The 26,850-nt window shown below is 65.8% G+C and overlaps 2 protein-coding genes across 5 annotated transcripts; both read right to left on the bottom strand.

The window, feature by feature from the left end:
* Nucleotides 1-4,491: 4,491 nt before the first annotated feature.
* On the bottom strand, nt 4,492-13,904 carry TRABD (TraB domain containing). Of its 4 annotated transcripts, none has more exons than XM_029205812.1 (10): nt 13,817-13,904; nt 8,787-8,854; nt 8,383-8,461; nt 7,813-7,979; nt 7,478-7,618; nt 6,874-6,984; nt 6,640-6,779; nt 6,225-6,397; nt 6,029-6,140; nt 4,492-5,898 (listed from the first exon to the last, which is right to left on the bottom strand). In XM_029205812.1, exons 2-10 carry the CDS (start codon nt 8,817-8,819, stop codon nt 5,721-5,723), a joined length of 1,134 nt encoding a protein of 377 aa, XP_029061645.1. In that variant the 5' UTR covers nt 8,820-8,854; nt 13,817-13,904; the 3' UTR covers nt 4,492-5,720. The 4 variants fall into 4 exon arrangements, with proteins under 4 accessions (XP_029061645.1, XP_029061646.1, XP_029061643.1 ...); XM_029205813.1 differs by lacking the exon at nt 13,817-13,904 and adding an exon at nt 12,892-12,909; XM_029205810.1 differs by having other exon boundaries at nt 6,029-6,397.
* Nucleotides 13,905-17,464: 3,560 nt separating this feature from the next.
* Nucleotides 17,465-26,687, bottom strand: PANX2 (pannexin 2). Its single transcript, XM_029205773.1, has 3 exons — nt 26,462-26,687; nt 19,045-20,475; nt 17,465-18,685 (listed from the first exon to the last, which is right to left on the bottom strand). The coding sequence occupies exons 1-3, from the start codon at nt 26,685-26,687 to the stop codon at nt 18,363-18,365; spliced, it is 1,980 nt and encodes a 659-aa protein (XP_029061606.1). The 3' UTR covers nt 17,465-18,362.
* Between the last annotated feature and the right edge of the window lie 163 nt (nt 26,688-26,850).

Raw genomic sequence — 26,850 nt, 5'->3', positions numbered from 1 at the left:
CGGCCGGGCGCGGGCGGCCGCGAGCGAGGCCGCGAGCGTTAGCCGGAGCGCGGCCATCCGAGGCGCCGCGGCGGCGGAAGCCCCTGTGCCCCGACCGGAAGCCCCGCCCCGCGCCCCGCCGCCCAATTGCCGGGGGCGGTGCCCGCGAAAGCCTGGCTCTGATTGGTCACGCCATCTATCTGCTTCTGCTCCAGGTCTCGCCTCGGGGACTGCGAGGTCCCGGCCCGTCCGGGTCCCGGTCCGCGGGGCTGCGGCTGATGGCTGGAGCGCGCGGCGGAGACTGGGCCGTCCGGAATGACTGCCCTGCGCCACAACGGCAGGTCCCTGGAGGTCCGTCCCGGAGGCACCGGCCAGTCCGGGCTGAGCGCTCCGGGCCGGTGGCCGTGACGAGTGACGTCCCCATGGGACCTCCGGGGTGCCTCCCAACTCCGCGGTGAAGCCAAGGTCAGACCCGGCCCCACGCTTTGCTGAGGTTTGGCCCTGGATTGTCCTTTGCCCACTGCGCACAGGGCAGGAGGGAAAGAGGACCTTTGTCCAGATCTGTCCGAAAGTTGGGGGACATTTTTGGGCCAGGAAGAGCCCCAGGGCGAAGCCAAAGCTGAGAGCCTGCCAGCCAGCCTGGGGCCAGGCGACTCCCTCGTGCAGGGCCTTTGCTCCTGCTCTTTCCCTGCTCCAAGCAGGGTTCCTCACACGCGGGCTGGATCCCAGGCCCACCTCTCCTGCCTGCCTCCTGTGTTTTTCCTTGCACTTCTCTCTGAAATTAGCTCATTCCCTTATTTTCCTGTTTCCTGTGTGTCTTTCTTCTCACCCACGCTCTGGAAGGGTGGGAGCCTTGGTGATCTGGGCACCAGTTCCCCCAGAACAGAGCCTGGCCCAGAGAAACCCCCCATAGATGCCCAGGAGGCCTAGGGTGGGCACAGGGTGGGGAGGGCAAGCCTGGCCTTGAAGGGCCTGCCCCCAGGTGAGGAGCTGGGGTCAGTGTTGCAGAATGACTCAGGGGAACGGAACTCAGGTTCCGTTCAGAAGAGCCTTTTGGAGGGCCCCCCAGGGGACCCCGCTGATGCCTGCGTGGCACGGGTGGTCCTTGAAGGGGTTCCCAAGCCCCTGCCCACCTGGACCCAGAGTCACACCCGAGACCGCGGACAAACTCGCGAGCTCACCCGTGGCTGGGGCTGTTCTGTTCCCGCTGCCCCGATTCCACACCAACTTCAGGGAGACGCCTCGGAACCTACCCCTGGGGCCCCAGCATGGCGCCCCAGACGTTGTGTGAACCAGCTCCGCCCCTGCCGGCTCTGTGACCTCGGCGAAGCCCTCACCCACCTCCAGCTCGGGGTCCTCTTCCCTGACGTGGGCAATGACACTGCCTTCTGTGTGGGGTGGGGGGGTCCCACGGACAACGGGGACAACGTGGTGAGGGCCTGGTTCGTGCTTGGCATCCTGGAGCCCCCTCCTGCAGCCTGACGGCTTCCCTTCCACCTGGACCCACCTGGGGTCTTCCCCACGTGGCCTGCTGGCAGAGTCCCCTGTTCCCAGCCTCCTTCCTAGCTACCTGGGAGACCTGACCTGAGACTCCCCTCTTCCCCAGGCCCAGGCCCTCCTGCCCCATCTCCTGGCCGCCTCACCCCACTGTCCTACCCCTACTCTGGAATCTGGTGGGACTGGGTGTTTGAGGGCCTGTGAGTGCCGGGCTCTGTGCCCTACTCCCTGCCCTGCCTGAGCTCACAGCAGAGGGAACATCTGGTGGGTTCCAGTGGTTCAGCAGGTCAGTGTGGGAGGGTCAGTGGCCCTCCCAGCCCTGGCAGCCTTGCCTCTGCCTCACTCTTGGGCTGCATGGCCTCGTGGACCTCCCTAGGCCCATCCGGTACCTGCAGGTGCCGCTGGAGCGCAGGGTCCACGTGGCCCTGATGCGTGGGAGCTGAGCTTGGCCCCTTCCTGGCCCCTCCCTGCAAAGAAGACTCAGCCGACAGCCAGGCTGCGCCATCCTTGCAGGGCAGGCCTAGGCCCTGGGGGTGGCAGTGCGAGTGCGCAGCCCGCTAGAGCGCAGGGCTGGTCCACGGTCGTCCAGCGCATGCCTGAGTTGGCCCCGGTGCGCTCCAGCCTCGGTGTGTTGAGGTTGGCCTGGTCACCATCGCTGTACCACCAGCTGGCGCGTGAGGGCTCGCGGCTGCAGCTTGCAGAGGTGTGGGCCATCGGCGCAGGGCATTCAGCCATGGGGCGTGTGGTGCAGCGTGCTGAAGCCACAGCCCTCCTGGTTGTGGACACCGCCGGAGCCCTGGAACGTGTACCCTGTACGGTGTGGGCCGTGGCACTGCAGCCCTTCAGCTGCACCCCCGTCCTGGATCCTGGCCATCTGGGCCCCCCGGCAGGTGGTCCGGGAGGAACATCCTTTCCCGGAGAGCGGAGGCTGGCAGAAGTAGGCTGAGAAGTTGGGGACTCTGGGGTCCCAACCTTCTCCCCAGCCCCTAGCCCAGGAAGCATGTCAGCACACCGTGATGCTTGTGGGCAGGGGGGTGGTACGAAAGCCCCCAGCCCTCCCAGGCACTCACCTGCGGCCCTGAGTACAGGCCGAGAGGTAGAGCCAATAAAACCGGTCTCCCTGGTCCACGCGGAAGCTGTCATAGCGGGCCCGCAGTGAGTGGTTGCCCATGTCCCGCAGATCCACCGTCAGCTCGCTGTGCAGGCCGGGCTGGGAGGTCAGGCCCAAGATGTGTTCCAGCCCCGGCCAGTGGTCACCCAGGCTCAGGCCTGCCCTGTGTTCTCAACAAGGCCCCGGGGCCCTGGCTGCACGGCCTTCCTACCTCCCCAGTCTCCAAAGCCTTCTTTGTACTCCTGCCGGCACCTCTCAAATTCCAGCAGCCTCTCCCCGCCCGTCTCAACTCTGAATCACCGTCCAACCACTGTCTGCACGCTTGTCACAGAACCTGGGGTGGGGCGAGGACGTCAGCGCCTTCCGTGCTGGCTGGGCCTGGGTGGGTCGGAGGGGCCTGCCCCTCCACGGTCCAGGCGGGAGGGATGTCCGCTCTCCCCTAAGCACTCTTTATATGTTTGAGAAATGAAACCTTGTTGTTTTTCTGCTTGTCAGTGTAATACAAACTTGCATTGGAATACATTAACATTCTCAGAAATAGGGTGAAGATTCACAGTAACTCCCCAGGCCTCAGGCTGATGGCTTCAATTTAATGGGTGTTATTTTATACTTAACTTGTATCCTGGGCATCTTTGTTCCCTTGGAAGTAGACTTTTCCTCTCCTTTCCTGACTGTAGCCAGCGCCCAGAGAGCATCTCTGTTCCAGGTGCAGGTGTCTGAGGATGGCCTCTGGCCTGGCCCGGCCCTTCCCTCCCAACAGCCCACGGTAACATCTGTTTTTGCCAAAGTGATACGCGAACTGCAGGCTGCTCTCCTGGACGGGGCACTGGCTCCTCTGGCTGGCTGGCGTACACACCTCTGGGGCCCTCTGGTTCTCCACCCAGATCTGAGAGCAGCCCCTCCCTGGGGAAGACTTGGGCCAGGAGGGGTCGGAGTTCTCCGGGTGACCAGACCCAGAGCCCGAGAAGGGCCCGTGGACAGTCCAGCAGGTGACTTACAACCTTGGTCCTGGCAGATGCGCAGCCACTGTCCTCTCGCCTTGGGCCACACCTGCCTCAGGCCTCTTCCCTTCTGGAAGCGGCTGGCCTTCAGGCTCCTAGCACTTGCCGGCCCCCAGCCCTCCGTCAGACCCTCGATTCCTCCCTCCGCCCCTGGACCCACCTCTCCCTGTGGGTCCAACATGGCCTTCACCTGCTGCCCTAGGAGGGTCTGCCTTGGCTTCCCCGCCTCCCTCGCTCGGCCCAGCTGGCCCCCGCTAACACCAGCCTGGAGGGGGCCTGGTCCTTGCCTGCCCCTCCCCCAGGCTGTTTAGGGCAGGTACCCAGGTGGGTCCTCACGGGGAGTGAGAAGCCTGCAGGGTGCAGACCTGTGGGTGACAGCTCCGAGGCCACCCAGCCATCACGCACTGGGCCCCTTCCACTCCCCCACACCCGGCCAGACCCTGGGGTCCCAGCAGGACCGCCTGGACCTGTGGAGAGAAGACCCCGGGCAGAGGGAAGCTCAGTAGCCCCTGGAGCCCCTGGCCCACCATGGGCCCGCCATCCACTCCTACCAGCCTTTGAAAATGTGCCTCAGAGCTGGCCCAGGGCAGAGGCACAGAAGAGCCCCGAGACCCAGCGCAGGGCAGGCGGCCATGCTTCCTGGGGGGCAAACACCGTGGAGAAGCGCCACCCCGCCGGCCTCCTGCCGTGCCCCCGGGGCGGCCCACACGCCTCTCCATGCCCACTGTCGCCTTTCTGGGCAGATGTGAGCCGCCGGTCCCCACTGAGTTTTGTTCAAGCTGCTGGGCTCGCTCCCACCTCCTCCCCTCCGGCATGCCAGGGTGGGGGGCTGGGCAGGGAGGGGAGCCCCAGGGTGCGGACTAGAAGGGAGGGCAGGGGTCCACAAGGGATGGGTGGGTGCCACCAACATCCTGATGCCCTTCCCCACCCTCCCTGTCACTTGAGTCCCATTCCCGCACATTTCACAAAGCAGGCTTCCAAAATTAGATTTTATTTCAGTCTCTAAGGGACGTGTACACGAGCGTGTGAATGACAAGGACATGGCCCAGCCCAAGGCTCCTCGGGCCAGATTGTGGCCATGGCTTTCACCTGATTTAGACACTGAGTCAACACAGACACAACCAAACGTGGCCCTAGGCCCCTGACGGGATGCACAGATGCTACGTCGAAAACAGGTGACCAGGACACGACGCAAACAGGTAATGACCGGGGTCAAGTGCTGTATGGGGCCAGCTCGACCTTGGGCCCAGCTGCACCCAAGGCGGTTCCTGTGCAAACTGGCGGGCCCTGGTGGATAGCTGCCAGCCATCCACTGAGGGTCGGGGTGACCCCCAGGTCCCACCACTAGCTGAACAGGAAGCAGGTTCAACCACCTGCAGGCCAGGCAGGCTCCACCCTGAGAGGGCGGCGGCCCTGCAGCCCCCACAGCTGGAGGTAGACCACGGGGGCAGCTGGACGGGCAGCCTGGCTGCCCATGGCCGAAACTGACCCTCGCCACACCCCTGTCTTCCTGGGACCGAGACTCCAAGAGAAAGGTGTTCTCTTTGTCCCAACCAGATTTAAGGCTAGTATTTCCTGACATTTGCTTCGGTTTGTTTTAAGTTAAAAATACCTGAGTAGAAAAGTTTCAGACACTTTTAAAAGCCAGAAACGCACAACCTCTGTAGGCACAGCCGTTGCTGGCGCTCACCCGGGGCCGCCGCCCCCTCAGGGGGCGCCAAGGAGCCACGCGAAGGGCTGCACGGGCCAAGCTGCCCTTCCCCGGCGTGCTGGCCCGGCACCCCCGCGAGGCGCCCCCTGCGACGCGGAGAGAAGGCACAGTGAGGTAGGGGCTGGCCGGCTGCGGCCCACCGCACCTCACCCCTCCCCCGCCAGCTCATCCCGGGCCGGTGAACTTCCCAGCGGCCGCAGGGAGGGGGTGGAGGGGGGCTGCTGGGAAGCCCGAGCTCAGACAGTGAAATAATTCTTTATTTGGGCGGGTTGGGAGAGGGCAGGTGAGGCTAGGCCGGACCCCCATGGGGGGTGGCACCCAGGAGCTCCTCAGGGGGCCGGCCCCCCGTGCCCCTCGGCCGTGTCACAGGAGCAGCCGCGGGCGGCCCCCTGGACGGACGTGGTGGCTCCCTCTGTCCTTCCTACTTGTGCGGCCAGGCCTCGGAGGCCCTCTGCAGGCAGTACTGGGCGGCAGGCAGTGACAAGACCAGGCTGCTGACACGGCGCCCCATCCAGTACAGGCCGTAGCCCAGGAGGCCCAGGAAGGCGGCCTTCGCGGCCAGCCAGGACACTCTGCCGCAGACGGACGGCGGGGGGACGCTGGGGAAGGGAGGGCGGGCTGGGCCTGGCTGGGGACGCACGATCCCCCAGCCCCCAGCCCAGCTCCACGTGGGTGGGGTGGGGTGGGGTGGGGTGGGGCGGGACGGAGGGCTGGGCGGGCGGCACTCACGTCATTATCTCCTGGATGTTGAGGTCGGTGGTCCAGTTCTTCTCGATGCCGGGGACGTGGCCCATGCCCACGACGCCCACCACCACGGAGGGGACGCACTTCCTGGGCTCGGCTGCGGGGGGGAGAGACGCATCAGCACCGCCCACCCGACTGGCCCCGGTGGGTCCCCAGTGACTACCCCGCAGCCCGTCCTCACCGTCAGAGGCACGGGGCAGCTCCAGGCGCCGGGCCGCCTGCCTCAGCATGTAGGTCAGATAGATGTCCCGCTCAGACACGATGGTGCGGTGCAGGTCGGGGAACTCGCCGATCATCTCGGCCATCGTCTGCTCCAGCAGGTCCTTCTGCTTGCAGCGCTCCACGTCGTCCTTGCTGCGGGAGAAGGGCGTGCCGCCAGCCCGGGACGGCTGACCCAGGGCGGGGGCCTCACACCTTCTGTCTGGGATCCTGGCAGGAGGAAGGGCTGGGGAGGCCCTTTGAGAGGAGGCTCCGCCCGAGAATGAGAGGAGCGTGCCGCGTGGCGGTCTGGGCCAGGCCAGGTGTGGACCGAGTGCTCTGTGGGTATCTCAGGCCACTGGTCACCATTCCCGGGCCGGGAGGCCGAGGGGCCCTACCTGATAGGGTCCGACAGGAAACACAGGCCCCAGGCCAGCTTGATCTTCTGCCAGAAAGAGAGGGCGGCGATGGCCCTCTTGAAGGTGACGGGGATAGGCCGGTCGCCCAGGTGGAACTTGCAGAAAGGCACCTTGCTGGCCTGGGCAGAGGCTGGGTGTTGGCGGGGGAGCCTCAGGCCCCGGACAGCTCCCAAGCGCCGAGCCCCCTCCGCCCCCGGCCGGGCCCGGGCCCACCTCCTTGAAAGCCTCCCGGAACTCGCCGCCAGGGGCCATGCCCAGCTGCTCGGTGATGTGGGCGGACACCTTCAGCAGCAGCATCTGCATGAGTCCCGACATGACCCCGTTCTGCAGGGAGGGGCCCGGTCAGCCGGCGCGCGGCCGCCCTGCGCCTGACGTCCAGCAGGGCCTCATGGTGGCGCCTCACCCACGGTGCGCGCTCAGAGGCCCCTCCCGGCCCTACAGACGACCTTCCCAGAGCAGGCCCACCGCAGGCCGTGCGGTCTCAGACCGGCTGCCTGGCCTCTGCCCCACGGGTGCCCCCTTTCCCCCCTCACCCCTCCAGGCCAGACCCCCAGCTCCTCTGCCCACATCCCCCTTGGGGCACCTGTCATTGTGAGTGGACTTGGGTCCTGGGTCCAGAGCCCCTGAGCGAGGCACACTGGGGTCGCAGCTCTGGGCCACGTGACATGCTGAGGCCCCACCCCCGCCCCCCGTGACCTGCCAGGGTCCCTGACCAGCTCCTGCCTTGGGGCTGGGGCCTCAGCCGCCTCTCCTCACTGTCCCTCGGGCCAGGGTGAAGGGTCCCGGACCAGAGTCCCCACGGGGCAGGCACGCGCACCTGCCTGACGGCCTGCTGCAGCTTCTCCAGGCTGATCTCCTTGGCCTCACGCAGCAGTGTGTGCTCGTCCATCTTCAGCATGGACACGCGGTACTGGCACAGCTCGACCACCACCACGTCGGGCTGCACCTCCCGTATGGTCTGCGACGGACATGCCAGCTCACCGCGGGCCCCACGGGCAGAGCCACGCCGGACCCGGAGGCCCACCCCCAGGTCGACCCCACCGCCGCTCAGCCGCCGTGGAGATGGCTCGGTGCCGGAAGTAACTACGGCGGGAGGGACGGCCCGGGTCTGCGTGTCCTGCCGCAGCAGCAGTGGCGGCTCACGGGCCTCACCTTCGCCACGTCCTTCTTGCTGTCGTCGCTGAAGTGGGCCGTGCCCACCACATACACGCGGCTCCCGTCCTCGGCCACCAGCTCGGTCACCGTGCGCGGCAGGTTGGGCCGCTCTTGCCGCCTCTTCAGCTTCATCTCCAGGAGCAGGTGGAAAGCGTCCACGTCGGCTGCAGGGACAGCAAGGCCCGGCTTGGGGCCATCCTCCCACATGGGCAGCCTGGGCCTCCGGGGCGCAGGGACGGGGGCGCGTGCTGCCCCGCGGAACACGGACGCACGTGGGGGCCTCTCCGGGCCTCGAGCCACTGGTACTTGCTCACCAGGACATGCGGCCAGGCCCCACGCCAAGGGGAGCCCCCAGGCCGCCGAGGGGCCCAGGATGGGGGGGGGGGCTGTGCAGGGCACCCGGCCTCCCCACCTGAGGAGGGGGCTCCTGCCACAGCCCTGCTCGCGCTCAAGAGCCCCCCCACCCCCCCCCCAAGGGTGGGCTGGGGCCCCTGGTCCACCACAGGCTCTGAAGATCACCCAGCCCAAGCCCCTCCCGCCCGGCACGGTGACCCAGGGAGCACGCACACAGGTTCTGGGGCTCTCCGGGGAGCACCCTGGGCACCACCTCCGAACCCCCTGAAGTCACGATGGGCTCTGTGCTGGCCTGCGGAGGGAAGGGGAGTGTTCGAGCGGCGGTGCTCGCCTCTCCGGGGCTTGCCGGGACTCGTGCGGTTGCTCCATCAAGCCCCAGAGCCTGTCAGCTGTGTTCCCCCCAGACAATCTCCTCACAGGCGGCCCACCCTCAGGGCGCCCTGCCCCGGGCCCCTCGGCTGACTAGCAACATCCCAGGAAGACCAGTGAAGGGCTTCTCTGCACAGAGGCCAGAGGGACCCCAGGGAGCCTCACAGGGGGGAGCCCCACGCTCCGCGGGGCCGCCCCACCCCCCGCCCCCCCCCTCGCTTCCTGGCCCCCCGGCCCAGGGCTCTGACCTCGCGAAGGGGTTGTTCGTCCTGCCCCTCCATGGCGGGCGGTGGCTCCCGGCACCGACGAGTGAAGCCTGAGGAAACACAGGAGCCGCGTCCTCACCTGGAGCCCCGGGGCCGGGCACGGGGGTCAGTGCCCCGTGGTGCTGCGTCCATCGGGAATGATCCGTGGGCAGGACCTCGGCCCCGGGCACAGGTGATCTCGGGATCTGCGGTGCGGGGCTGAGAGCAGGCTGGGGACACCCGGGCGGTGAGCGTGAGTCGCCCGAGAGCAGGACGTGCCGCCTGGCCCCCCGCTCGCCCAGCAGGGGGTCACCCCCGGGGGCAGCCGGCCAGACCTAGGGGCCTCCTCTTTGACTTTGGAATACAACACAAATTATAAAATTCCCTAAAAAGACAAAACCAGGCGGCAGAAGGGAACCTGTGTGCTGGGCTGGCGCGGAAGGCAGTGCGGCTGCAGCCCCGCTTTCAGGAGCCACGTGTGGCGACAATACGTGTCACCAGCAGCATCACACAGGCGTCGGCACAGACTCAGGAGGGGCAGGGGGAGGGATGGCGAACAGCACAGGTGTGTCGGCGTCACTGAGAACCGCGACTTCTGGTTGAAGAAAAGAGGCACAAACTCGAAGAAGCTGAGCTAGGAGCCGAGCCCCCGAGGTCACGTGGGAGCTGCTTGTGCTGTCCCTTCTGGAGGGGAGACGGGGTGCAGGAGCCCAGCAAGGCTGTTCTCACCAGAGGGAAGATCCCCGCTGGGCCCGGGACACGGTGTCCTGGACATCCGCCACACGGACTTCACCCGAACCTCCCAAGGTCCTGCCGGAAACTCAAACCAGAGTCTGACAGAGCCTCCGGTTCCAGCTCTGAGTTTAGAGCCGGGGTCTGGCCGCCAAAGGGCAGGGGGCTTGGCACCCGCGGGAGAACCTGACAGATGACTGGAGGCCGTCCCGTGAGGAACGAGTCTAATTTGATTTCAGTCGTGGGCGCTGTATCATGGGGTTTTTAGAGTCCGTGTCTGTCACACGTGAACCGACGGGACATGCAGGGAGGCCCCATGCGGGCAGTGGGACACCCCCGGGGCGCCTGTCGGTTTCACTGTTGCACTTTCACAACAAAGAGGAAAAACAAATAATAAATCAACACGATGCTAGGTCAAGTTCCTTCCCCTTCGTACCCGTGACCCTGAGCCCAGCCCTAACCCGGGCTCTGTTTCCAGCCCGCTTGGAGCTCCGCTTCCTCGCCTGCGGCCGGCAGGACCGGCTCGGGCAGGTGGCTCAGCGCAGGGGCAGCCCATCCCGAGGACGAGGACGGCTATGCTTTCTGGAAGAAATGAGGTTGGGGGAAGGGTCTGGAAGAGAAACTGGCTCAGGACCAGAAGGGGGCAGGCCCGCCAGCGGAGAAGGGCGGCAGGCAGAGCCATGGGCCTCCGCACGGGGCAGGGGAGCCGGCTCTGGGGTCTGAGCCCGGCCTGGGCCCCCGGGCGCCCCGCCATCGGGGAAGGAGCCACAGCACGGGGGCGCCCGGTCCCCACGGGCGGCGGCTCACCCGGCCTCACCACTCCCAGGGCCTCCTCCTTCCCACTTCACAGACGAAAGCGCTCCACTGATGCAAGGCACCGACAGAAATAGAAACAGGAAGCTGTGTCTGCTGCCGGGCTGGGGCCCGCCTGCCTCTCAGGTTCCCGAGCGGGCCCAGGAGAGTGTCCCCCCGGTCCGCTTCACACAGGCTGCCAAAGTACTAGAGAAACTTCTCAAGGAAGCGTCCAGTGCTGTCCTGGGAAGCCTGTGTGACAGGCGGTAAGAGGAGGGCCACCGAGGCCTCAGCCTCCCTCCCACAGGGGTGGGGGTCACAGGTCTGGGTCGGCCCTGCCCTTGCCCTCCCTGCACTTGGCCTGGCCAGGCCAGGCCAGACTCACTCTGTCCCCAGGGGGCAGACGAGCCTCGAGCCCCAAGATGGCTGGGCCACCAACCGCAGCACCAGGACCCAGGTCCCCTCGAGCTCACTGGGGTGGGTGCCTGGCCTGGGAGGGGTCAGGCAGGAAGGCCACCGAGGCCCCTTCAGGGCCAAGAGCCTGTGATTCTGAGAAGCGTCTCTGATGTTATCACATGCACACACTTCCCAATATCCTGGTTTCCTGCAACCTCAGCCAGGGCCCCTGCTGATACCCTTGTAGGATGTATCAATAAGTTCAGTGGGTCATCAATCCCTCCACCCCTAGGGAGCCCCGCTCACCATGATGCATTTTCAAATATTTACGGCTGGGATCCGAGCCTCTCTAAATATTTACGGGAGGGGAGCAAAGGGCCCAACGCCATAGAACCCTGGACCCGGCCTCCATCTCCCACACCCGCAGTCTGTGTTTCTGGCCACAGAATCTCTGGACGACGGGTCCTGGCTGCTCATCACACCACTGCAGGCTGCAGTGACCAGCAGACCCCAGGCTAACGCCTCGTGGGGAGATCGACGTGCCCCCTCCTAAACCCAGTCTCCAGCGCCCAGCTCCCACCAGCCAGCACAGCCCCAGGGAGCCCGGAACCAGGCTTCCGCCCGGCAACCTGGCCACGCCGTGGCCACCAACGCCGAGACCCTGGGGAGCCCGGCACAAAGGAGACCCTTCTGCCCAATTCAGGTGCTCACCCCACCAACAGGCGTCACTGCTGAGCCGGACTGTCCACGGAGCACGGCCTGGGGAGGCATCAGGCTCAGTGGCGGGAAAGGCCTCCTGAGCCTGGCCACCAGAGGCCAGCCCTCTAGGCGGCTGCCAGCACCTGTCCCGCGGGGGACGGCCACAGGGTCGGCCAGATCTCAGGCTGCTGCTTGGCGCGGCACGGCCTTGGGCAAGTCGTTCCAACCCGCCAGGCTCTTAGCTCCTGCCTTTAGGGCCGAGGTGGTTAGAACAGCCACCCAGCCACCCACGAGCAGCACGAGGCATGCCACACTGAGATGTCACCTCAGCTTCCCTCTGCTGGGGCATGAAGAGAACCAGCCACCTGGTTTCAGGAGACTCGTCCACAGAGAGGGACACCACCCTTATCTGGCTCCACGCAGATGACAGCGCCACCCACGCGCTTCCAGGAAAACGAACTCCAAATCCGAGGGAATCCCTGACCCCCGTGAGGACCTCTCTTGTCGGGTTCACCAGAGAATGCACCTGCTCACAGGGCAGGGAGAGCCCCACTTGCATTAGGGACCCCCAGGGAACGTGTCAAGGTGCTCTTGTTGGATGGTGTGTTAGCGTAGGAAACGGTCTGCTGGGTGCCCCTGGCAGGACAGACCTGAGGACACCGGACAGTGCAGGCTGCGTGGCAGGCCACGGGCTCCCGCCTGCCCAGCCCAGGCAGCTGTCCCTTTCCAGGGACGGCTATGGACTGAATTGTGTCCCCTCATAGTTTGAAGCCCTAACCCCAGTGGGGGTGAAATTGGGAGGCGGGGACTTTGAGAGATGGTGAGGGTTGGGTGAGGTCATGAGGCTGTGCCCCAGGATGGGATCAGAGCCTTCCTGGGAAGAGACCCGGGAGAGCTGCCCGGTGAGGATACAGTGAGAAGGCAGCTGTCTGGAGGCCAGGAAGAAAGACCCCTCACCAGCTACCAAATCAGCCAGCACCTTGATCTTGACTTTTCCGTCTCCAGAACTGTGAGAAAACCGTTAAGCCCCCTTCAGTGGTATGTTGTCATGATTGCAGAGCAGACTGAGACAGCCATGCTCTCTCGTTCACCCCTCTAAAAATTAGGCAGCCAGAAACTGCCTCCCAGACCAAGAACTGACCAGCACCAGATGAGGTTCCCAGAAAAAACACCTCCCAACCAACCCACTAGGCCTGCTCACAAAGCCAAGGGTTCCAAACTGGACAGACTAGCGGGCTGGAGACCTGGGAGGCAGCAGGGTGTGGCCCAAAGCCCTGACCCCCTACATCCATCCCCACTTCTGAAGTCTGGGCACCTTGGCCACCGGAGACCCTCCTGGGTCTGGCAGGCTCTGCTTTATGGAGGTGTGGCTGAGGGTAGGATGGGGGTAGAGGGCACATGCCAACTCACACCTGAGCCAGAGGCCTACCACACCCGGCCAACCCTCTTGGAACCCGGACTCTACCCAGTGCTGGGTCCCCACACTGACCTCCACTGCAGGGTGCTGTGTAGGGGCCTGCCCGCCCAACCGTGCCAGGCCCTCTCCTGGCTGCAACATCACCGCCATCCTGTAAGGCTGACCAGTGGCCCCAAGGTCAGGGCTCCCTCCCAGCCACACAAGGGGGGCAACAGCGGCAAAAGGGAGAGGCCCAGGGAGAGTGGAGCCTGCACAGGAGCGCGCCGAGCTGGTGGCCCGGACATCTTCCTCTCCAGGGGACCCCGAAAGCCAGGAGTATTCAGCCTGGAAACCATCAATCTCCTGAGGAGGCTGCCCTGACGCCCAAAGTCAGCCGAGGACTTCTGAGCGAGTTCCTCGCTGAAGGGTGCGCTTTGCTTTCCTTTCTCGGGACAGTTTTCACAAAGACGCATACGTGAACTCTGGTGCTTTGTGGCATGTAAGTTATGTATCAATATAGCTCTTCACAGAAACAAGGTAAGTAAGGACCTACAAGGCCTCGGAAGTTTGGTCTCCTTTGCCCATATGGCAGCCCTGCTTGCTCGGCTTGAAGGGCAGAGGCCTCCGGCACGCAGAAGGACCCAGGGTCTCCACTGAGACCCTGCCGCCGCCGTCTGGGGAGGAGGGGACCCTACCCCTCACGCCCGGTCCCCCGCCCCCGACTCCGGCCGACCCCGCCCCCGGCCCCGACCCCCGACTCCGGGCCCCGCCCCCCGGCCCCGCCTCCGGCCTGCACCATCCGAGCCCTCGAACCCTCGCGACCCTCGCGGTCGACTCCGGCCCCGCGCGCACTCCTCGGAGGTCGGGGCTAATCCTTCCGGCCCGAGACCTCACGCTTGGGAGCTGGCTGGGCCCGGCCCGATGCGGGGCAGCATCCGACCTGGACCGCGGGCTGACCTCGACCCGCCGGGGCCCCCGCGCGCCGCCCCCCGCCCCAGTCCCGTGCCGCGCGGCGTACCAAGGCGGGGCGGCGCTCCTCAGCCGGCCTCCATGCGGCTCGTCGCTCCACCAGACGGGGCGGACCGCGGCCGCGGGGCGGGCCGGCCGGACGGGCCGGGGCCGGAGGGCCGGGCGGAGCGCGGCATGCCGGGAAGCGTAGTTCCGCGCGCCTTCGGCCCGCCCTTGCAGCGAGCCTGTCCCGAGCCCGTGGACTACAGTTCCCAGGGGGCCGCGCGCGAGCAGCCGCGGACTTCACTTCCCAGGAGGCCGCGCGCGAGAAAGCCCCGCCCCTCCCCTCCCCGCCTCCAGCGTCGGGATTCGAGGACTCTAGCGGCGTCTAAGAACCCGGGTTCGAGTCCCAGGCCTGCCACCCGACTGGGGCGGCGTTGCGAAGCGCCCCAAAGTTCTCTGGCCGCATCTCCCGGTCAGTAAAAGGGGGTTGACGTTCATATGGCCTGCTATGATACAGAACCGTCAATCCCGCCCGAAGGGGTCAGCGATAGTGCAACGCGAGGAGCAGAGAGTTCGGGTCGTGGATTGCACCCATGTGAGCACCTGGGCCACCCCTCGGCCTGGCGGCTGGGGTCCGGGGAGGCGCGGGCGGGGGCGGTGGGACGGCTGGAGGGGAGGGGGGCACAGGGTGGGGGCGGGGCCCCGGGGTGAGGGATAGCCCCGTCTGGCCCGGGCCTGGTCTGGGCCTGCCGGGCCGGCCCACCAGCGGTCCGAGCTGGGCGCCGGGCTTCCCCTCAGGTTCCAGGAAGTGGGTGCTGGCCCAGCCCTGCTGTCCCGCACAGGGTCTGGGTTCCCACATTCTGAGCCTGGGGGTGGCCCTCCTGCAGGCTGGCTGACGTGGGAGGTGATGCCCCGTCCAGTCTCATGCGGGGCAGGCTCCTGTCGGCAGGCGGGGCTCTATGAGGCGAGAGGCTCTGGGTTGACGTTTATCTGCCCGGCTCGTGGTCCAGGACCCCTGTCCCGCCCTCTCTGTCTGGTTCCTATTGTTCATCTCCTTTGTGCTGGCACAGATCGCTTCTGCCCGCCCCCCACCTTGGCCACCCACACAGGAGAGCTGGAGTGAGCGCAATGTTGTCCCCTCGAGGCACCTGCCCCAGGACCTAGAGCCAGTCTGGCTGAGATGTCCATGCTGGGCTGTGTGATGGAGAGAGGCCTGGGTTCCAGGCCTGGCTGTCTGGGGTGGGGTCTGAGCTTCTCCCACAGCCCCTCCTCTTGGGAGAGGGAAGGCACCTCCACCTGTCCTGTCCGGGGCTGGAGGGAAGGAGCAAGGAGGCAGGTGGAGGGTGTGTCAAAGGAATGCTGATGCCCACGGTGCGCCCTCTGCCCCCTCCGGGCAAGGTGGCATCCCTGGCATCTGCAGGAAGAGGTCTGCTTCTGTGGGACGCTGACTCCCTTCTGTTCCCCGGGGCAGTGGGTCAGTTCACACATCAAGGAGCAGGCCTCTGGAGGAGACTGGTCTGAAATGTCCTGCTGGGCCTTGGCTCAGGGGGCAGGGCTGGGCACAGCAGTCCCGCCGAAGACAGAGACCGGGGGCGGGGTGGGGCTCAGTGGCTGGTGTGCCTTAGCCCCACCTGGACACGTGTGCATGAGGAACTTCTGTGGACTCAGCGCACGGCCAGGCAGCGCGCCCCGCAGGTCTCTGGGAATGTCTCCACTCTGAGCAGAGCCCCTGAGTGTGCATGGGCAGGGGTGGGGAGCCGGTCTGGGCTCCAGCCCTGCTCAGGGATTGCCAGGGGGCCCGTGGCAAACACTGCTGCCTGAGGTGAGTGGGAATTGGACTCCTGGGTGGGCACAGCAGCCCCTACCCCTGCAGGGTCACCTTGGCCCCAGTGCCTGGCCCACCACCACCACGGAGCTGGCTGCCCATGTGGGACCGAGGGGCCAGGGGCTCATCCCACCCTGCAGGACCTGGTCCGCCTGCCTGGGTCCTGTGGGGTCCCTTCCCCAGATGAGTGGAAATGGTGAGTGCCAGCCCAAGAGGCAGCTGGCCATATGACCTGGGATGCTGGGCTGGGGAAGAGGGTCCTGACCCGGGTGAGGATGAGTGCTTTCTGGGGACAGGGGGTATGAATTGTACCGTTTTGCCATCTGGGGCCGCGCTGACCCTGGAGAGACTGCCACTCCCAGAGTCAGCCAATTCCTAGAGACAGCAAACAGTTTCACAAGCAAACCAGCCATCCACAGCCCCAGATCGTCCCTCCTCCACGAGGTGCACTATGTCCTCGGGGCCACCCTCTGCCTGCCCCAATCACCTGGGCCAGGCACCGACAACTAGGGGCAGCCCCTCCGCCCTGAGCCCACCGAGATTATTCACGTTGGCCGGTCCTGAGCCTGCTCACCCTGCCTCACATCTCTCCCTGCGGAAACCCAGTGAAGGCTCCTGCCCACGTGTCCCCTCTCCCTGCCTCCTGACCGGCCCTGGGGCCCCCTCCTCTTGGGACCTGTGATAAACTGTCTTTGCAGTGGCAGTCGTCTCCTGATCTCTTGGCTTCACCATGCCTGAGTGATGATAAAAACCTACATCTAAAACCCAAGTTGGGGGACTTCCCTGGTGGCGCAGTGGTTCAGAATCCGCCTGCCAGTGCAGGGGACACGGGTTCGAGCCCTGGTCCGGGAAGATCCCACATGCCGCGGAGCAACTAAGCCTGTGCGCCACAACTACTGAGCCTGTGCTCTGTAGAGCCCGCAAACCACAACTACTGAGCCCGCACGCCTAGAGCCCGTGCTCCGCAACAAGAGAAGCCACTGCAACGAGAAGCCCGCGCACCGCAACCAGAGAAAGCCCACACGCAGCCAAAAAGAAATAAATTTATAAAAAACAAAAACACCCAAGTTGGGGTGCAGCCCTGGATGATGGATCGGCTGCACTCCCGGGAAGCCCAGCCTGCCCAGCTCAGGGCTGCTCCACGGAGGGCCCTGCGGAGGGGCTTCGAGGAGGCCAGACCAGTCAGGCCTCCACACGGTGCAGCAGGTGGTCCCACCCCGATCTCGCCCGAGCCCCCTTGTGATTGAGGCCCGCAGCCCACCTGGTCTAGCCCCCAGGGGTTTCTGGCCCAGCTGCCCCAGCTACCTGCCTCCAAGGAGCCCCTCTTCAGACCCTCGGGGTCTCCTGCTGTGGCCTATGGGGTGTGTGACCCCTTGATGCACGCCCGGGGCCAGCCTCATCCCCACCTGCATCCTGGGCCTGGTGAGGAAAGCACCCCCGCGCCTGCGATCCCCATGACATGAACACCTCCAGAGCACATCAGGGGCACCCCTTCCAGGAAGCCCTCCTGAGTCCTGCCAGTGCTTGCTATTCCCCCCAAGTGTACCTGGCAGCCCCTGCCCTCGAGCATCTGATGGGGGGGCCGGCTTCCTGGGAGGGCGCACTCCATCTCCACTGAGTCTGTGTGAATCACCCTGTGGCCCAGCATGCACGCACGTTAGCTGGAGACCACGGTGTGTCAACCGCACGAGGACTGTGTGTTCTCGTTCAGCTGTGGATGCAGCAGGGCCCCCAGGCGACCTGGAGGGCATCGGGGCGCCTCCCACGGCCCTGCCGCCCCCCCCGCCCCCAGCACCTCCACCCCGTGCAGGTTGGGTGGAGGCCCTGGACACAGGAGGCCTCAGCTGGACCACAGGCCTCCGGCAGGATGGACCACTCAGGACTCAGGGGTATCAGAATAATCTTTATTGATATGCTCGGTGCTACCTTGTTAATACTGTCACGTTGTCGCCGTGGCTGAGGTAATAGGGATGGCCCCGCCCAGCGCCGGCCCTGGGCTCCCACGGAAGCGTCCTGGACCCTCGGGCGGGGGGGTGCTGATGGCCTTGGAGGGGACGTGGTTATTGCGTTGGATTCCTGCCCTCGCTGGCATGCTGGCGCCCTCGCCCAGCCTCACCCGTGCGCACTCACGCACACACTCGCACGCTTACCGCTAATGCACACACCCACTGGCACGCTGGCGCCCTCGCTCTCTCTTCCGCACGCTCCCACACTCACACACACAACATCCTTTGTTTTGAGTGCGTCTGAAGCCTCCTGGAAATAAATATACTCGCTAGTTACAGTAATCATAGTAAAATAAAGTACAGGTTTGTCGGGATACGAGGAGAAAGTGCACGTTGACTTTTGACTGGAGGGTGGCCCCTCCCACCGAGGGCTCCCGGTCCCTGCAGGGGGCAGCCCTGAGGTGCCACCACCCCCAGCTCCCTCCTGAGTTGTCCTGCCACTGCCCAGCCCCTCATGGGGCCAAAATCAACTAAAAAAATAAATTCTTCATTTCACAGCCGAGCGCCTGATGCAGGGGGCGGGGGGGGGTGGTGGTGGCTCTGGGCCTTTCTGGCCACGGGCTCTACGGGGGTCACGGCCAGCCCCTGGCCCAGCCAGCGCCCCGACGGTGCCATCTGAGGGGCCGGGTAGGCGAGGTGCTGAGCCCCGTGGCATGCGGACAGGAGGCCAGGGTGTGGGCGGTGCCGGGCGAAGCAGAGGCCGCGTCCACGGGGGCGCTGGGGGCAGTGGCGCACTGCGGTCATGCAGGGGGGCCTGCGACGGCCTGGGCAGCCCTGTCCCCTCAGAACTCCACAGCACTCACTGCTGTCCTTGTCTCCTCAAAGGTGGCAATGAGGATCTGCTGTGGGGGAGGGATGGTGAGGAGGCTGCCCACATCCGGGGTCGCTCGGGGGGCCACGTCCTCCTCCTCCCGTGCCTCATACAGGGTGCTGATATGCAGCAGCGGGCGGGTGGCGTTGCGGCTCAGGACGGCGAGGGGGTCAGGCTTGCCCAGGCTGGCTGGCGACAGAGGGGCCGTGGCGGGGGCGGCGGAGGGCGAGCAGATGTGAAACGGGCCCCCCGAGGGCAGCGCGGCCCGGGCTGGCTCTGCGGGGAGCGGTGCATCTGCAAACAGCCCAGAGCACAGAGCCTCTGCAGGCCCCTCTCCCCACCCGCTGCCTCCCCCCTCCTCCCGCCTGGCCCGCTCAGGCTCTGAAGCTCCCGCACACAGCGGCCGGCCTGGGGGGGGGGTGCTCTGGCCGCCCCAGGAGCACGGCGCCCGTTTCCAGAACCTTCTTCAGGTGCCGAGCAACCTTACCGTGTGTCCCCGCCAGCCCTTCATCCCGTGTGCTTCACAGGGCCCTCGAGTGAGGGTCCCGCCTGTCGTCACCCCGGCAGCTGGCTCCCCTGCCCACCCCCTGCTTCCACCCAGCTGGTTCAGTCCTTCACCCCTTTCACACCCCTCCAGCCCTGCCCATCCCTACCTGTGGTGGGTGCCGCGGTCAGGCCCAGCCCACACTCCCCTGCCTGGGACAGGAAGCCTCCTTCCTGGCTCCGGGAGGCTGGCAGGGCGGCAGGCATGGCCTCGGCCTTGGACTTCTTGGTGCCCAGGATGTAGGGATGCACGTCCAGGGAGAAGTGGCGGGCATGCTTCTTGTCGGGGGGCGGGCCCGTGTCGCCCCCGCCACCCTTATAATGGTGCGCGGCGCGTGCGCCCGCGTCCAGCAGCGGCGCGATCAGCGTGTCGGTGGCCGTCTTGCGGCGCACGGGCTTGGGCTTCTCGGCCTTGCTGTTCTCCACGCGCATGATGGCCAGAGGCTCCTTGAAGGGCTGGGGCAGCGGGTTGCTGGTGGGGATCCACTTCATCTTCTTGCGGGGCCGCTTGACCACGGGCGGCTCAGCGGCGCCCTCGGGCTCGGCGGGGTTGGCGCTGGGGTCCACGGTCTGCACGCCCTCGTCGCGCACGGTGGGCGTGGCGTCGTGGTTGGACTGCGCAAGCGCGGCCAGCAGCTGCCGCACCACGTTGTCGTACATGAGGTCGCTCTCGTTGGTAATGAAGTCCAGCCGGTTGAGCGACTTGATGTGGTCGCGGTTCTCGTTGCAGAACATGGCCAGGATGTTGATGTCGCAGAACTGCGAGCGGCGCCACTGCCGGCGGGTCTTGATGCCCACCTTGTGCAGCTTGTCGAAGATGAAGTTGCTCTTGCGGAAGATGAAGAGGTGGATGAGGTTGACGAGGATGATGAGGTTCATGGAGCAGAGCAGCACGATGTCCACGCCCGCCACGATGCGCTGCAGCTGCACAGACGGCAGCTTGCAGGTGACACGCACGGTCGGGCCGCCACCCGGGGCCGCGCCCAGCGCGCAGGTGAACTCATTCTGCTTCTGGGTGGCGTAGTAGGTGCACAGGTAGGAGATGGGCGCCACGCTGAGCAGCAGGATGAGCAGGTGCCGTGCCAGGTAGAGTTTGGCCAGGAAGTTGCTGCGGCCGCGGCGCTCCAGGTACTTCTCGAACAGGTTCTGCTCGGGGCTCTTCTCCTTCTCCGCGTTCTCGATGATCTCACGCCGCTCGCGCTCCGTGATGCCGGGCCCCTTGGATTGGATCTGCTTCTCGATCTTGGGCGCGCGGCCCTCGGCGGCCCTGTGGTAGCAGTTGTCGATCTCCTGCAGCAGGAAGTTGAGCTCGGAGGTGAGGCGCGTGGACGCCAGGAACTCCCAGCCCAGCGCGGGCACGTACATGATGGCCGCGAAGGCCAGCAGCGAGTAGGGTAGCAGCTTGTGCTCAAACAGCGACGGCCATAGGCTGGCGTCCACGCCGGGCAGCGCGTCCCGCAGCTCCGTCCAGCAGTAGCCGCGGGCGTACAGCGCCTGGTCGCGGGTGAAGTTGTGCGGCGTGTAGCAGTAAATGGGCTCCTCTGGGGGCAGAGAGGAGAGGGGGCTGGGGGCGAGCCGGGCATCGGACCCCTCCCGCCTGCCCCGCGCTGAGCCCCCTTCCGCACATCTCAGCGTGGTGGCGTGGGTCTCCCCCCGGGTACCCTGCCCCCCACGTACTGCAGTCAGCTGTGGCACAGACAGAGGTGGGTTGGAGGTGGAGGGTACGGCCGTGCCCACCCCACCCTGGGGGGCCGACCTGCACTTGGAACCTCAGGCCCCCCTCCGAGTGCCATAACGTCCCCATGTGCACACAGGGACGAGTCCTAGAGAGGGCGGCACAGGCCACACCACTCAGCTGGGGCTTCTCTTCCAGTGGCACAGCTGGACCAGCCCCCAGCCTGGCACTGCCACGGGCTCCATCTTGAGAAGGGCAGGTGTCCTGGCCGGGTCCTACCTACCCAGAGCCGGTTATGGTGGCACATCTAAGGAACAGCAAAAGTGGCCCTGCCTGCTCTTGAGAGTTGAGGAGTGTCCCCCCAAGACCCACTGTCCTGGGGAAGGGCAGGCCTGGGGTCCCCGGACACTGGGTGGGCAGGGGCAGCCACCCCGGGGATCCGACAGGAAGGATTCACCACCCAGCCCACAATGTCACGCAGGAAAAACGGTCGTCACTGAGCTGTCTCCCCCCAGGTAAGGACAGGTGCCAACCAACAGCGGAGAACGTGGGACGCTGTCCCCCCCCCCCCACCCTGCCCTCCAGCTGGGCCTCCCGTTGAATGCTTCTCAGAGGGAAGAGCTTGGCCGGCTCGGAGCCGTGCTCAGGGCAGGCGTCACCGTTCACGGCCCCTGAAGGCGGGGCCGCTCGGCTGTCAGGCCAGGCTCCAGTCCTTGTCACCACAGACTGGGCACGTGTGCCCTCTTGCAAGTGGCAGAGCCCGGGCGCCCGCCCAGAGCGCAGCGTCCCACTGACAGGAGGTCACTGCCCCCAGCCCGACCACAGCTAGCGTACATGCCAGCCCGCCCTAGCCTGGACCCTCCCTCGCGCCCCGAAGAACGGCCCCCAGGGCGGGTCCGCCGAGTCTCCCTCCGCTCCAGCTTACGGCCCTCACCCCACGAGGCTTGAGACCAGGAAGCAGCGGGGACCAACGCACCTGTCTGTCTGTCTGTCTGTGCAGGCCCCTCCCAAGGCCTGCCCCACGTTAAGCCCGGCCTTTGAGGTCACTGCTGGTGCCTCGCAGGGGCCGAGGGGGCCAGCTACACATCTGGGCACGGAGACCCCGCAAGTGTCTTCGGTCCCAGCGCACAGAGGTCACCTGGCCTCTTACATACGCAGAGCCCCAGCCATTGCCACCAGCGTGGCAGCCCCGCACCATCCTGAGGGTTGAGGGGGGCTTGAGGTGGGCCTCAGGGTCACCGGAGTGGGGCCCACAGCTCGTTCCAGGTGGTGTGGTCCAACGGCCACGGCAGCAGGACCTGGGGCTCCACGTGGCAGGCACTGGGGAGTCACGGAAGGCTGGGGGCAGGAGTGACGGGCGGTGAGCTCTGCTCGGCTGTGGTGGCGAGGCCAGGGGCTCCGTGAGGAGGCTGTGCCGTGGGCACACGAGGGACGGGCTTGGCTGAGGATGGGGCTGGGTCAGGAAACACTAGTACCCACAGCCCAAGGCCCCTGACGAGGACACAGGTTTGGGGCCTAGCGGTGAGTTGGGCTCAGAGAACGTGGAAAAGGCACAGGATCCCCCTTCGTGGTTGAGAAGACAGCATTTATTCACTTGCTTTTTGTCCTCACAGCCAACTCCAGGCCAAGGAAGGGCAGACGCTCTTCTCTGGGGGAAAAGGACGGCGGGGAGAGGGCCCTGGGACCCCCAGGGCCCTGGTCCAGGCCCCCGGGGAACTGGGAGGGCGCCGTGGCTCTGGGGCACGGAGGGGGCCTGTCCCCTGGCCGTGAGTGCTGCAGGCACAGGGGAGCTGGGTCACCCGTGGATGGAAGCAGGGCCCCCATGGGTCCCCACATCCTCTCACGTCTGCCACCGCCCCCTGGCTGCTGGGAGGGGAGGAGGGATGAGCCCTGGCTCAGGAGAGGCCCAGCTCCAGGGCCTCTCGGGCTCTACACCGGGGTCTCTGTCTTTCCCTGACTTGCAAAGCAGGTCCAACAGCCTAGCAGAGACCGGATGTGTCATGCCGGTGCCTCAGGACACACGTGTGCAGTGACCCTGGCCTGGAAGAGCTGTGGCCGCATGTCCTGACTTGAGCTGCAGGGGCCTGGGTGCTGGGCCGGACTCTGGTTGGGGGTGAGGGCGACCGCTGAGCCAAGGGGCCTGGGCACCGGGCGCTCAAACACTGCGGTGCCAGCACGGGTGTCCGACAGGGACCCGCCAGACCCAGCCAGCTCACCCAGGGCACCTTTCCTGAGGATGGCACTCTGTGGACTCCGGACCCGAGCGCCCCTGGCTATGCCCCGAGAGGACACCGGGGCCAGGGCCCTCGCAGCCACGGGTGCTCCCAGAGACCCCGTCGTGGAGCGCGCGGGGCCGACTGCGGTGCCGTGGAGAACATCGAGCCAGAGTAGCAGCCAGGGCTTGCGAGGCCGCTTCGGGGAAGGAGCCGCGTGTGCGATTCTGAATTCGCTTGCAATCCCGGGGCTGCTCCCGGTCCCCAGGCCAAGCCCAGCCCTCGACAGCGTCCCCTCCCAGCGCGAGCGCCCCAGTTCCCTTGGAGACCCTGCCTGACTGAGGGTAGAAGAGGCACACCCGTTACAGGCATCTTGGAGATGTCGAGGGTTTGGTTCCAGACGCCCGCGATAAAGCAAAGATCACAACGAAGCAAGTCACACAAATTCTTTTCTCCCCCAGCGCGTATGAAAGCACTGTTTATACTCCACTGTGGTCTATGTCTACACGCTGCACGTATGTCTAAAAACCAACGTACGTACCTTAATTAAAAATACTTTATTGCTAAAAAATGCTATCCACCGTCCAAGCCTTCAGCGAGTCGTAATCTTTTCGCAATAGTAATATCAAAGATCACTGCTCACAGGTCACCGTAACAAAGGTAGTAATAAGGAAAAAGTTTGAAATATTGTGAGAATTACCAAAATATGGCACAGAGACACGAACTGAGCAAATGCTGTTGGAAAAATGGCACCAGGAGACCTGCTCGTCGCAGGGTTGTCACAAACCTTCAAATCGTGAGAAACGCAGTATCTGCGAAGCACAATGAAATGAGGTCTGCCTGCGTTTGGCTATTTTAGGAAAAAGCAGCTGTTGGTCCCCCCTTCCCAGGGCCCACATAACATCTGGAGAAGCCGGTAGCCCTTCAACGACCCGCTCCCCCGCCATCCTCTCTGTTGGCCGCGCGCCTGGCTGGCCCTCCATCCACCACCGAACGGGTCTGCACAGCGCGGGTGTCTGTGGAGCCACCGGGGCCTTCCCGCCACCTGCCACCCTCCAGCCTGGGGATGCGCATAGGCCCCGGCGTCCAGGGAGGTCCCCGCCGGGCCAGCTCCTCACCATGAGCCCAACGGCCAGCATGTGCTTGCTTGCCCACGTGTCACCAACAGGCAGACACGTCGGATCCCCGCCCCCTGCGCCAGGGCACCAGGTGAGGATCTGGGCGCTGGGTGGGCTGGTGGGGGTGAGCGCCGGGTCCCCTCGAGCTGAGCCGGGCTCCAGTGGATGGGACGTGGATCCTTCCAGCAGTGGCAGGACATACTCTGGGCTCGGAACCTGAAGATGGATGGTGACCCAGTGCTGAGAGGACGGGTCGGGTGTGCTCCTGTCTGGGGGCGGGGGATGCAGCTGGAGGGGCCTCCAGCGCCCCTTGAGGGTCAGAGCTTCCGACCTTGCTTCCTCTTGCCCCCCTTTGGTCCACTGCAGTGCTCCCCTACTGTCCTCAGATCTGGAGAAGGGACCCAGGGACGATTCTGAGCTCTGTGAGGAGCGCCAGGTAGACGGACCCTGATCCAGGAGAGCAGGAGAGGCAGCCGCCACTGCCCCGAACCGCGGTGGGAGCAAGGGGACTGCGCGGCCTCAGTCACTCAGCAGCGGGAGAGCTCGTGAAGCCACCGCCACCCCCCATTTGCTCTGTGGCCTGGAACAGGATTACCATGGGGCAGACCCGGGCCCCGCGCACCAGACATGCTCCACCGAGTGGATTTTGGGTCGCGGGGTGCGGTCCTGCGGCCTGGCACCCGCCTGCCCTGGCTCAGAAGGCCTGCCTCACCCTCGCTAGGGAGGCACCGGGCCCCTCCCGACCAGCATCGGGCCCAGGAGTGTCCCCAGACACACGCAGGTGGGTGTGAAAGGGCAGGCGGCAAGGGAGGCCAAGGGCAGCGCCAGGAGCAGAGATGAAGGACACACTCGGGGAGACCCAGCAGCCCAGCCTGGCTGGATGCAGAGGTGCTGAGGCCCCCCCCATATGGGGGGAGCTGGTTCACAGCAGGATATCAAGGTGGGGGCCCTGTCACAGGAGGTCGCCTGACGGCGACTGAGTCCTCAGCCTGCCCCACCGTGTGCATCTGGAGTGGGTAGGACTGTTCCGCCAAAAGATGTTCTAGCCCCAAGCCCTGGACCCTGTGAATGTGACCTTGTTTGGAAAGAGTCTTTGCAGATGTGATCAAGTTGAGATGAGTCACGCTGGATCAAGGGGGCCCCAATCCAATGACTGGTGTCCTCATAAGAGGAGGGAAATTTGGACAGACACCCAGGAGGAGGTGTGAAAATGCAGGCAGAGATCAGGTGGTGCGGCCACAATGAAGCCAAGGAAGGCGCAGGACTGCGGAGCCTCCAGAACTGGAAAGGCAAGGAGGGACTCTCCTTGGGGCTTCGGGAGCATGGCCTGCCCACACCTGGATTTTGGACTTTGGGCCTCTGCACTGTGAGACGATAAGGCTCTAGCATTTGCAGTCACAAGTTTGTGCTAATCTGTCAAGGCTGCCCCAGGAGACACCTGTGCACAGCCTGACTTCCCCCCCAGGCTCCTGGGGAGCGTGCTGATGCCGGGAGCGCCCCCCCCGGGGGTGGGATGAGGCAGTCTGGACAACGTCCACCCTCATGTCACAGGGACCCCTAACGGGTGAGTCCTTTGTGCAAGGAAGCCTGTCCACGTCCCTCAGGGGAGAGTCGCCCTCCGTGCCACGGGCTGATGGGCTGCGAAGGGGCCTCCCTGGACATCTGGGCCCTGAGACCGCTTGCCAGCCAGACCCCGCGTGGGGGGCCGTTTCCCGTCTCCAGCCGCCCACCCACCTGCCGCGTGTGGACCCTTGGGCCCCGGGAGCCCACTCCTCCTTCCTGCCTCACCTGGGGTCACCTCTCCTTAGGAGACCCTCAGGTGCTCCCCAAATGCACTGAATATAATCAGGACCACGTCTGTTGACGGCACCTTCAACCTCTCATCCCGTCCACGCTGCCGTTCTTCTTCTACCTGCATCAGCCTCACAGGCGCTGGGCCTGCTGCTGAGGCCAGGAGGGTCCACTGCCCACCAATGCCTGCTGCTCCTCCAGGCCCTGCCTGCCCTGGGGAGCCTCTGCCCAAGACCTGCCCAGGCTCCCAGTGCCCCCCCCCACACCAACCGACCAGAATCTGCCCACTTCTCAGGGTCTTCATCCCACCACCCGCCCCAGAACCCTGCCCAGAGGCCGTGCTTTGGTGTCCACTGTCCCCATCACCTGTAACTTCCTTTCTTGGTCCCCACCTGGCCACTCCTCCTTCCCTCAGACCCTGCCCACTCCCCCTTCTGGTCGCCCCTCTTCCACACCAGACCCCACATCTCCTTGATGCCTGGAACCGCCGGGTCCGCCAGGTGTGAGCCCACGGAAGGTAAATTCAATACATCGGAAGAGAGGGGTCAGGGAGGCAGCCCCAGCGACCGGCGATACATGCAAGGGTGGGGGAGTGTTGAGGGTCTGCGGGGAGACCCCGGGGCACCGCCCACACGGCCGGCCCCAGTGGGGAGGCCCGCGGCGGCGGCTGGCGCGGCGAGGGTGGCCCGGGAGGGCACGCGCCCCTCCCGCCGCGCGCCTCCGGCCTCACCTGCGAAGTTCTTGGTGAAGACCAGGGTGACCAGCAGGATGGGGACCAGCACGGTGCCGATGGTGACCACGCGATCGAACGGCAGCTCCAGCTTGAGCTGCAGCAGCAGCGCGGCCAGGGCGCCCGCCTTGTCGTCCTGCGCGCCGGGCAGGATCAGCTCGCGCAGCTTCTCGCCGGCCAGCAGCGCCGTCGCCATGTCCGCGGACGGCTCCAGGAGGTGGTGCATGGGGGGCGCGGGGGACCCGGGGCGCGGGGCCCGCGGTGGGGGCGGGGGGCGCTCCGCCGCCGCCCCCCGGGTCAGGGGTCGGGCCGCCCGGGCCGGCGCGGGCTGCGGGGGGCGCAGGGGCCGCCGCCCCCGCGTCGGCTGCCGTTCGATCGCGTGGTCACCA

The sequence above is a fragment of the Monodon monoceros genome, unplaced genomic scaffold, assembly GCF_005190385.1.
Source record: "Monodon monoceros isolate NGI ecotype Baffin Bay Population unplaced genomic scaffold, NGI_Narwhal_1 Super_Scaffold_6, whole genome shotgun sequence".
In the NCBI taxonomy this organism is placed as follows: domain Eukaryota; kingdom Metazoa; phylum Chordata; class Mammalia; order Artiodactyla; family Monodontidae; genus Monodon; species Monodon monoceros.
This window is presented reverse-complemented; position numbering and strand designations above follow the sequence as displayed.